This window comes from Periplaneta americana, chromosome 12 (genome assembly GCF_040183065.1).
Source record: "Periplaneta americana isolate PAMFEO1 chromosome 12, P.americana_PAMFEO1_priV1, whole genome shotgun sequence".
In the NCBI taxonomy this organism is placed as follows: Eukaryota; Metazoa; Arthropoda; class Insecta; order Blattodea; family Blattidae; genus Periplaneta; species Periplaneta americana.
Genome location: NC_091128.1, coordinates 109,357,174 through 109,369,684, shown reverse-complemented (window position 1 = coordinate 109,369,684; position 12,511 = coordinate 109,357,174). Strand labels below are relative to the sequence as shown.

Here is a 12,511-nt window from a genome sequence, read left to right as displayed (position 1 = left end):
TCCCACATATCTTCAGGCAGAGAGTAATTGGAAGGGGATGCCCAGTCCCTTCGTCTGCGCGCTTCCCTGATTTTTTCCTAGGGGGTACATGAAGGCTATTGTGTACGCAACACTGGTAGAAACAGTAAATGAGTGTACTGAGCGCATCTTTATAGTGTTCGATACCATAAGAGGGGAGTGTGGAATCTTCCAGAGAGTAAGACATCATAGTTCATCGTTGCACGTTATGTAACAAAGATGGCTGTCGCCACTTTGAACATTTATTATAAAATTATTGCAAATGTGAAAGTCAATAATGTTCTTCAAACTATGCTTTCTGGGATTATCTTAAGGAAAAGGTATACAAAGTGAAGATTCGTGACCTGCAACATCTACAAACGCAGACTGAGTGTCGTAAAATCACCGTTCACATGCTACACTGTGTTGTAAATAACACAATGTTCTGCCTCCAGGCATGTTTGAAAATCAGAGGGGGTTATATTGAACATATTTTATGATTTAGCCTATGATACGAATCTTGTTGGACATCCTGTAGTGTTTAGGTTATGCAAGCATTGGAATTCTACCTCCATGGCACTGGTGCATAGGATATATCTTCATTTCCTCGTACTACACTGGTTTAAATTATGAATCCCCGTGTTTCAAAATTGAACTGGATTTTGAGTAATACACCATCTAGAGGAATAATTTGATTTCGAATGTAGTTCATAATAATGTGCCATTAACAAATACACTTTGCATATTTAATTTCAATGCTGCAACCTGAGTACAGGCATATTCTCAAACCTTCCAGAAGCCCCTGTGTTGTCAAAGAATGTGGCAGTAATAGAAAACATTGTTATTAACACCATTTATAAACACCAGTATATAAAACAAGTTAAATCACAATCAGTGCTCAGGTAAAACAATCTGCTTGAACTGTCAATGGAATTGTATTAAATCTTATTTGTAGCAGTTCACTAGTGGTGAATAAGAGTGGCAAATAGACGATCTCTAGAACAAAATACGCAAAACAAGACAACAGCAGTTCACAATGTGTCCTGAATATGGTTGTCAGATTAGAGACAAACTTTGAAGTGACTTCACTTTTACTAAGAAACTACGCCAGTACATTCATTCTCACATTATTAGACATTTGTTATCAGTTGCTTTATTTCGTATTTTATTAATCAAATTTATGAGCAAAACATGTTAATTTAACATCTGATAATTTTCTTTATACAAGTATTTTACCTATTTTTTTTAATAATTACAAAATATCTCACATTTTCACTTCTTAGATACAGCAACTTTGTCCATGCGTCTTCTTGGCATATAATTATGCAGGATGCCTTTTCTTTATATTAGAAATATACATTAAACTCTCAAAAAATGTGGAGATGAACATTATTGAATTCAAAAGATTTCATCCATATATTAACATCATAAACTTCACAATAACTTCGTTATTGGCATAATGAAAACCTGAGGTTCTTTTGAATACTCAGTGTACTCGTCCTTACAATTAGATTACTGTGATTTATATTTTAATGTGTGTATATTTATGTAATATACATCAATAACACTTTAGTAACGCCCTCATAACAAATTCTGAAACTGGGAGTTTGTGCTTTGACTGATAAATACGAATATATCTTGAACTGTCTTACTAAAAGCTGTTTACAATCTGGTCGAAACAAAGACTGAAAATCCAATAACAAATGTACAGATACGGAATTAAAATTTGGAGCAAGTCTTGATGGGAATCCACCTATGTAGTCAATAATCTCACACATTTGTCCACAAGTAGCATATATACAGGGACTCTTGTTTACTGCACATGTGCAGTGTGTTGTATGCGAAACACAATAAGGGAGCTCCAAATTTTATTTCTGTATCTGTACTTGTCTATAATATTTAGACAGAATGTTTATTATAACAAGCTTCCTCTGTATGAATGTTTAAAATACTTTTATAGTTTACAAACGTCTTAAACTTTCTACTAGTTGCTCTTCTAGTTCAGTGTTTTAATATCCAAAATCATTGTAGTTTAAAGAAGAAAATAAAGGCTGGCAGTTTACTTTGTTGCATATACTGGTATGTTTGAAAATAAATTTTCTAACCAAAAGAAATCACTGTGCATTAATATTTGCTGCTTCTGTCAAAATTTTGGTAAGGTTTGACAAAGTTGCATTTGTTCTAACTGCTTCTCTATCAAAGTGAGTCCGACTAGCTCTGTATCCAGCCTTCCTTAAGAACTGTATCACAGTATCTACACGCAGCAATTGTGGTCCTTTAGGACTATGTCGATGTAAGTTGAAATAAAATGCAGGAGCTGGTTCATTATCAGAATCAAGAGTTATTGTAAAATCATTATTTTCATTTTCTTTCGTAGTATCTGAAAGCACATCTTCTGATTTCAGTTCTTCTTTATATGGTGGCATATCATTTTCTAGTTTCAGTCTCTTTGTAGGATTTGCTTCTTCTTCATCAGTTTCGGATTTTTCAATTAAGTTTTCTTCTTGCGGATGAAGTAAATTAATTTCATTCTTGCTGCTGCATCTATGGAAGGAACCAGAATAAAACTGAACTACTTATATTATATTCCTAAATTCTGATGCACATATTATCATTATTTTAAAAGGGGGAATTCTGAATCACTTGCAACTAAAGAAATAACAGAACCAACATGATATTAGTCATACTTTCTCATTATATCTCTTACATAATAACCAATTATTTTATATGAAGTTGTGCTGAGAAAACTGTTCACATATGATTTTGTACAAATGTCTCTCTTTCTGTTCGCAAATTCATAATCATCCCGTAGATTCAATGAAGCTAACTAACCACTGCACTGAAGTTCATACCTGCTCAGCAACAATGATCATTACCATATCAGCTGAATCTGCTGTAAAAGCGAATCTGCTCTTATTAGTATGGAAGGGAGGGAGATGAAAAGAGAGGGGGAAAGGATGGGAGAGGGAGAGAATGAGTGTGTACGAGCGAGAGAAGGGACAGGAGAAAAGAGATATACAGTTAAGAGTGGGCATAAGTAACAAAACGAAATACTTCCATGTTTGTTATTTAAGAGTTTATTTACAATATTGATCAGACCGAGTTATCTACGTCGATTTTTTACGATAATTTCATAAACGGTTCTAATATCATGTGCATAATGACTGGAGTTTGTTGATGTCAAGATCTAATCACATTTCAATACATATGAATCAATATTAGCTGCCACTTTATGCACTTAAGGTCTTAAATGCTGTCAGTGAGGACTTCAAAACATTCTCCAACAGAGCAATTTCTATACTATCCATGCAGGTACTTGCACAGCATTTAATGGTGACTTATAATTCAAGACACCCCCCCCCCCCAACTTCAAATGATTAAAGTGATAATCAAAAGGCAATGAAAACAACAATATGCTTCGAAAAAAATTATAACATGGAACAAATACCGAGATGTAGCACTGAGAAGCAAGATTTTTACTTTTGGGAATGCAACATATGATTCTGCTTTACTTTCATGCATAGATTAGTTTAAAATGTTTCATTAATTTCTTTCTTACTTCTGTGGCACTTCAAACGTCAAGAGAGTTGTTGGCTTTATTCACAAGCTTCCTCTATTCAGTTCTCAATATTGTGATATAATAAAATTACAATTGCAACTACGTTCTCATAAAGAAATAAAATTGGATTCTTAATTATGTAATATTATTAAATTTAATACAATATTACTTAAGTTTAAGACATTTTAACTTTTTTAAATAGTACGAAATTTACCTATGCACTTTCTTAACGATATTAATAGCTTCAAATAAAATTAAGAATCTGTAACAATCACAGTAATTATTAAATGACTCAACAAAATTAAGATTGAAAGCAATTTTGTCCACAGCCACAATACATAGCATCCTTAATGTAATAAAATTAACATTTTTGGGGACATATGTAATGATTGTATGGTGATTTGGCTACTGTTACAATACAGTAACGGTTCACCAAATACTGTTGCTTTCTGCATTTGTGGGATAGTTGTGATAAATAAATATTACAACTTAGAGTAAGAAAAGAGAGAAGAATTTATCCCATGAAAAATAGATTATTTAACAATGCTGTATCAACTGTGAGGTTATCTAGTATCAGTGGCAGTGAGATTAGATGAGACAGGACTTGCCTTCAGGTTGGGGAAAATCTAGAAAAAAGCTCAAAAAGGTAAATTAGCCTCAAATCAAAAGACCAGCTTTTGAACCCTAAGCTATACTGGTTCTCCTAACACTCTGCAAAAGAAGGGGGGGGGGGAGGCGATGTACAACATATTCCATTAGCACAGTATATCCCGAAAATTCTCTCTAAATGGTATATTATTTTCATCCAAGTTAACAAGTGCTCAACTGATAGTTTGGTAATCTTTCAAGGCTTTGATGGTAGGGTTTTTGGGAATGGAAAAAATGAAAATTACGGTATTAATCACTTCAAACATCTCTGGTACTGTGTTTCAAAAACTGAGATAACATATGTATTCTCCCAAAATGCACACTTGGACGAATAATGGAAGCATTTTCACAATGGAAAAACTTTATCGAAGTCAATGGAATCCTAAAATAATGGCAATCTCGAATACAATAGAAAATACTTGATCGAACATTCTTAAAAACTTTGGAAATAAGTTTCATGTATCTTGTATATCATTAGTATGCATAGAATACAATTTAGAACTTTTTTTTTTTTTTTTAAATAACATCTTGATTATGATACTGCTGTTATGATTACAAGATGTTAGACAGTATCGGTTTATTATGTGCACTATTCTTTCAAAAATCTTTTAAATGAGACTTGACAGGTAATTTTAAATGTATTCTTTTGGAAGTAGTTAATTTTGTTCCGAGGTTAATACATATACATACACAGTTACCCAGTGTAATTACAAAACTTACCTTGCTTCAGCAATCAGTTGCTTTAACAAAACGTCTGCTTTCACTTTCCAGGGAAACTTAACACTATGATGGCGCATTGCAGCAAGGAATTCTTCGTTGAAGATGCTCCCACACCACACAGGTCCTAATTCTAGAGTGACTTTGCCTGGTAGGCGTCTTGAACAACCACATCCAAGCAGAGATGATGGCGACTCTAAAGCAAGACAATGAGTAACAATACATTATAAAGTTAGTTATATATGTACACTAGTCACCTGTAATCTGAAAGCATAGTGGCCATTAGCTTCGTCTGTAAAACAAAGAGTGCGCATGCGCGAGCATATACTATAGTACTACTTCTACCTACTGCATGACGTCACTCATGCTTGCACGTGGCTATCGAGAAAGACAGGCTTTGGCATGAATCACGGAGTCACGTGATTTATCATGGTCTAGTCATGGCCATCTTGGCAATCGTCTAATATAAATACATGTTCAAAGTTCTAAACAAACAAAGGAATTGTTGTATTAAACTCATGTTAAATGTGCATTTATATATAAACTTGTTCAATGTTGGCCATGTTATGGCTATGAATGTGACGTCGTGCCATAGCCTGTCTTTCTCGTTAGCCACATGCTTGCAGATTCCAGGTAGGAAGTGTAAGAATAAACATTCTGCTGCACTGTTCACTTCTTTCTTGTGGTTATCATGTAAAATAAATATAATACTGTTAAATGTAAATCACTCTATAAATAAAGAATGCTCCTTTCTTGTCAGGAATTCATCTGTGTTCATGATTTTTCTCACTTAAGTCCTTACTATTGAACACAGCTTCACTAATATCAAGCACATATTTTGTTCTTGAGTTTTTAAAAATACAACATACAGGTTAATTTGATGATGAAATAATACAATTAAAATTCAAGTTCACTGCTAATGTAGCAAACATCTCCAAAATGCACAATAGAACACGTTCTTTAATCAAATCATAAAAAAAAACACTGTGCTTGTTAAACAAAAAATGATAAGCAATTAAATATGAAGAGTTCGCGGGAAAAACTATGAATGTCACAGTTTTCTTAAGGTTGATGTCATTATCTAATTCAATGGATCACTGCGAAATTTAATGTTGTTCTTATGAAATATGGTAAAAAGGAGAATTATCACCAGGAATACAGTAATCCTTTCCTTTATTTTCTATAGAAACAGCAATACATCTTGCAGTTATAGACTCAATTAGATCATTATCTAATCCTTAACAGAAATGGGATATTCATCGTTTTTCCCGCGAACTCTTCATATGTTTCCTTGACATGCAAATCAGACCTAATGAGCAATATAATATTTCATAATTCTTAATTAGCGACCTATATCATGAGCAAGGAAGAATAATAGAATGTGCCAAGCAAATAATGACTGCCACAATCCTCAGTGTCCTAAAATACTGGGAGCATCATCTGAACATGTGCCTTGCTGAAGAGTGTCACCATATTGAGCATATCATATAGACAATACAAACTCAAGTGTAACACTACGGTTCCTGACTTTTGACTCATTCTGTATATAATTACACTCACCTATAGGATAGTTGGTAAGGGGATAAAATGTTCTGTCTTCACACATGCTGCAATGGATCAATTTTCTTATATTTCTTATACTCTTGTTGGCATGTGTTGGTCCACGTTTAACAGTCACTATAACTGTGAAAGATGACTTAAATGCCACAGAACACAGCACGTGCAGGCCCTTGTTATATCGAGCAGCAGCCCTGATGATGAAATTAAAAACACTTTGTAAATGAAAGTAAGATTTTCATAAATATTATATCACCCTCAATAAGCAGCACATTTCACTTCACTGACTACTCAATTTAATATCTCTTGCCATTCATCCACCTTCATAAAATTCAAGTCCGGTTACATAATGCAATTTTTTTTACCCACCTAGCTACTGCTGCCAAAAACAACCGAACTGCAAGTTCTTTTGAATAAAATGTCCTCATAATAAAACCACCATAGTTTCTCAGTGCAATTTCAGGAGTTATTGCGTGAAGAGCAGCATCATCTGTAGTAGTAATTGCCAGTATTCCACCTTTAGGAAGATTTCGAAATGCCGAATCCAGATAAAATGCAGCACCTCTATGGCAATCTAGAGAGCTGTGGAAAAAGAAAACAATATTAATATACTACAATTGACTGAAGTTAGATTATACAATGATGCTTTTAAATGCCATAATGAACTGAAGCTAAAATTTCATAAAATGAAGACAATGTGTTGTGTGTTATGTGAAAGCGAAACTTTTATAGCCTACCAAAGAAGAAGAAAAAAAGATAGATTACAGATTAGAAGTACTGGTTACAACTCAATTTTTCAAGACCTTTACTGGGGTTAAACAAACAACAAGCAATGGTGTATTTATGTATTTATATTTGTTTATTTATTGTTTATTTATATTTATGTTTATTAATATTTATATTTGTTTATTTTAATATATAATTTATTTTATAACTTTGATGTGAAGCTACGAAATCTTCTCAAACAGCAGAAATAACTAAAATGCTCTCTCAATTAATAGCACACAATAAAAGAATTTTATTCCAATGGATACCATCCCATTGTGGAATCCTGGGAATCGAGAATGTGGATGCTTTAGCATAGAGGGCAGCACTGCTACTTACAGACCTGTTACTAAATCTACGTATTACTCTGTGAAAAGATTTATTAAATCTACATACTTAGACTTCAACAAACAAAATTTGATAACATAATCTCAAGGGAAAAAAATGGAACTCTCTGCATCATAATCTACAGTTAATTCCCGATTTACCATGAAAATCGTCTGTAGCTGCATTAAGATTGGCAACAGGCCATGACTGTTTGGCCAAACACCTGCATAGAATTGGAATATACCAGTCCCCAAACTGCCCATTTAGCAACTCAAACCAAGAAATTGATTCTGAACACCTCAAAATCTGTGCTTCAGTGGTTGACCATGATAATATCTTTGAAAAATATTGGAGTGCAAGAGATCAAATGACTTTGTCAAATGCCTGGCATTAGAAAACAACAACTATTTTATACATGCAATGATTCTGTAAAATTACAGCCTGGCAATAGTTGATAATTTTGAAATATTATAAATACACATATGCAATTATTCAATAATAGAATAATAAATATATTTTATAACAAAAAATGACGGAAATATACATGTTGTGTATATGTTCGTCTTGGACTTCCAGTATAATTGTTTAGAGTTTGAACTTAGAAAAATCTAATAGTTATTTAACTTAATTCTTCAAATATGCTATAATACTGTAAAATTATTAATTTAAAATAAGAACTCACATAAAATTATAAGCATGTTCATGAAGCAAAGCACACGCATCTCTATTCAGGACTTGGACATCCAAATTATTTAGTTGTGTATTCTCTTTAATTCTTTCATAAGCTTTTTCCCGTGAATCATTGATTGTTACAGCCATGTTATCACGCACATGTTTCTTCCAGAGAAGTCCTGCAACACCCGAGGCACCTATGCCATCCAAGCAACGTACGGGATCAAAACATGATTTTCCACTCTTCACATATGCTGCAAGTGCTGTGGTGATTAAAGCCCTATAGGAAATATTAATAAAGAGATTATTAGAAAGATGAAAATTGGTGTTATGGATGAATATGGACACAATCTTCCTCATGGAAGGTAAATTACATAAAACTAAAAGCTACAATTAATAAAAATATATATATTCATTTCTAACTTTAGGAGAATGCCAGTATGACACCAAGCAAGTAGAAGATAATGCTAACTATGTCTTCTTTCCAGACTGCATCTTGACATAAAACGATTTTTTTTTTTTTTTTGTTTATTACGAATGTTATCTTTAACATTCCTGCAGTATTAAATGTAATTAAAACTGTTCACGTAATTCATGCTACAGACAAAATAATTCAAATGTAGTAATACTACGTAGTTAACACAAAATCTGGGACTTGAAAGGTTTAATTTAACACACCCCAACGATATTCTCAACACACAACTCAATTTCAAAACACATACAGTCTTTGATTCTACACTACGAACGCACCCACATAGGAAACAAGAGGCGCCAAGACCAACAACGACCAGTTCCGAAGATGATCGAAAATAGGTCGAAACATGTTAACAAGGTACGTTAATAATATTTAACACAAGAAAGTTCTTATCATACATATTCCGAAGTTTAATTTAAATTGAGCTGACTATTAATTTAAAATTCTTTAACATTTAAATATTCTATAATAAAAATTAAGAAATTCATAATTTACAGAGTTTTACATATAAAATTATAATACACACACAACTAATACCTATATTAGCTACCAAAGATAACTAAAAAAAAGTCATTATTTTATTTCAATGAAAAACAGTTTTATTAACTAGGGAATCTTAAGTAAAATACATTATTTTTTTAACTGCTATAAAATCTAATGTTCTTTCTTTAAAATGGTTAAAGATCAACAATCATATTCATAAGTATAACTTAACATTCTTAAAATCCAAAGTAACACAATATAAATTTAAGGCCGTAAACATAACAGTAGCAGTGATAAAATTCTTAGCATAACTTCCTGTGGAAGGGAAGTAAAGCTGTAGGTCCTGTACCATAGATTTACGACACGTAAAAGAATCCTATTCCTAATGCTTGTCGGTCAGGTTTTAAGACATTGTACCTGATAACCATGGATGGATAAAACTACGTAATCTATACTAATGGAAGTGAAAGTAGAGAGAGGAAAACTTCAAAATGAAACCTCAGTTCTCCCAGACAGATAAAAAAGTAAAATTTGATATGCATAACAATTATGTTTCATCACGCAGCCAAGAAATCGTAAATTACCAAATTCATATTTAAAAACATTGTATTTATACACTAATGATAAAAGTTCACGAAATATGACATTTAATTCAAAATTCCTCCCGAACAGCTAAGTATTTCTTTGTACTACTCGTGCTAGAATTGTTTTGCATGCAAAAAAGCAGTAGTTATTAGGTAGACCTAATTCTACAAAAGAATTGGACCAAAGGAGGCATCACTTTTTCTTTAATAATTGCATACTACAAGTCGTACAGAGTACTAAGCGCATAGCCTAGTTTTACTCTCCGACACCCAGTTGTTTCCAAAGAGTAACCTAGAATTATTCAATATAATATAGGAATATTTATTTGATATGTTCAGTCGAAATGACTTATCAATATTAAAAAAAAACAACAAATATTTATAAATATAAATAATTCATTGAGGTTAGAAGATCCAATAGTACGTTTTCGCCTATTTCGCATCTTCAGGCACATATTCAAACTATCTCATGTGGTACATTAATTTTAGTGACTGGAATAACCATTAAATATGTATACATAAACAATCTTAAAATAAACATATTAAAACCATATATACAAATTAAATAAATAATAAACTAATAAACAACAGTTGAGTTAATTATTGTTGTTTTCTCTACGCTTTCCACTTGGTAGTACACATACAAATTTACTGGAAAATAAATTGTCCAGTTAGTAGGCTAAGCTACAATGATTCATGGTAGTACTATAAATCATTGAATAAAAGAAGAATGTGTTCGTAAAAGGCGAATATTTTCCTTGGGCAAAAATACAATACAAATGGTGTAATGATTCGTATTTTATCGTGGACAAAATTTGTGAAGCAACAGTACACATTACCGTGAATTACTATAGCTGTTCCAATAATTATTTTATGTGCAAAAATGGAACATTTTAATATTCATTTGGTGTCACTCATGAGGTTCCAATCTGTTTTTCGACAGTTGACAAAATGGAACATGAATTTTACATAGACCCTGAAATTTTTGGCTCTCGTTATACTTATTAACCTCAGCAATTATCCCACTAATATATTTATAAGCAGAAATAACTTTTAGGATATTCTGCGTGTGACGATAACTTGATAAATATTCGAATAGACCTATGATAATTAATTTATTCCCATCAACAAAATGTCAAAATTATAGGTTAGTATTGTTTATTGGTAATACAACCTATTCAACGCTATTTCTTTATCGTAGAATACTTCTGCTTTCTTGGGAGATGTAGCACATTCATCCACGATAAGTGTAACATCGTATTCAACGACAGAAATTGTGTTCGAACAATTTGATTTCCCATTCTCTTCTTCTGGCTTATTCGCCATCGTTGTTTAATGACAATTGACCGGCGTTGCCAGATGTAATCGAATCAATTCCCGCCAAGGCTGTCAAAATTCTTGAGATAAAATGAAAATTCCCGTTAACAAGATCGCGCACGTATGTTTGCACGCTGATCAGGGAGTGCCTGGGCACAGTTTCTTCTTTATACCACTGTGGCCTGGGAGTATGCGCAGTACGACGCAGTATGCCAAGGGCTTGCCCTCTTTGAGTATAAGTTATGTATGTATGTATGTATGTATGTATGTATGTATGTATGTATGTATGTATGTATGTATGTATGTATGTATCCAATGGCTACCTACTTCACTTTAAGTAATTTAGGTTCCGCATATTGCGGATAGATGGCAGGGCTGTGATCCGTTTTTATACTTTTACACCACTTCGGCAGGCCACACTGTACATGATGTGTATCTGTGGAGAGTTATGTCGTGTACTAGGGTGAGTTTATGTGTAAGTATAGTGTCTGAAATCATTATGATGAAGATAAGAAAGGTGCCAGCACATAGCCTACTCCTGTCAAATAGCACCAAGAAGGCGCCATGCATAATGTTCCCGTCCAACAGACAAATCACTATCAACAGTGACATATGCCTTGTTCTGTGTATACGACTCACATTTAAAATCCATCTTCCAGCTGTCGTACCGGTAACCATAAATCACAATTAGGAAGACCATTTTTTTCCATTATTTTGTATACCGGTACCGGTACTATTTTCCTAATATTATTCTTTTAATTTCTGCTGTGTAATAATCAGTTTTTAAAATTGTACTGGTAATATCTGAAAAGATAGATAATCTTGACCATTATCATGAGCGCCTCTTTGTTTATTCTGATGATATCCTTTCTTATGGTTATCTTCATAGTTTTTAGATTTAATTTAAATTTTAATTCTAGAAATACTTTCTTTTTTTTTTTTTTTTTTTTGGCTTGAATATGCCTACAAGTTTGGTCCAGATAGGTGCTATCCCAGAAAGTCGACTGACACATTTTCAGGCGAGTTTTGTTGCGTCTATAATTTCTAAACAAATTCCAATGAAGTAAATGACGATCAACAGATGAAGGATCACTGTATCTAATGTGTCCCTGAGTTGGAGCTGGTGACATCATCTAGCAATACGCAGGAAAGGAAGAAGTTGAGGTACGAATTTGCAGGTTGCACAGCAGCCAAGACAATGTAACTAGAGAATATGAAGAGATAGAATGTTCACAGTGGTGTCAAACGATTCGTAACGAACCAGGCTACAATCTCAATTGAGCAATAATCAGCAGTTGACAAGTTAAATTGGAAAAATTCGTGAGTGGAGAGAAAATTCACAATTTCGAGGTACACTACAGGCCTATGCAGAATGAATGAGAGTGGACACATAAGTAATGGGTAGCAAAC

General features: G+C 33.1%; 1 protein-coding gene across 1 annotated transcript; it reads right to left on the bottom strand.

Annotated features, from left to right (window-relative positions):
* Positions 1-1,146: 1,146 nt before the first annotated feature.
* LOC138710801 (TRMT1-like protein) lies at positions 1,147-11,242 on the bottom strand. Its single transcript, XM_069841924.1, has 6 exons — positions 10,959-11,242; positions 8,253-8,522; positions 6,848-7,060; positions 6,482-6,672; positions 4,925-5,117; positions 1,147-2,541 (listed from the first exon to the last, which is right to left on the bottom strand). Exons 1-6 carry the CDS (start codon positions 11,108-11,110, stop codon positions 2,112-2,114), a joined length of 1,449 nt encoding a protein of 482 aa, XP_069698025.1. The 5' UTR covers positions 11,111-11,242; the 3' UTR covers positions 1,147-2,111.
* Between the last annotated feature and the right edge of the window lie 1,269 nt (positions 11,243-12,511).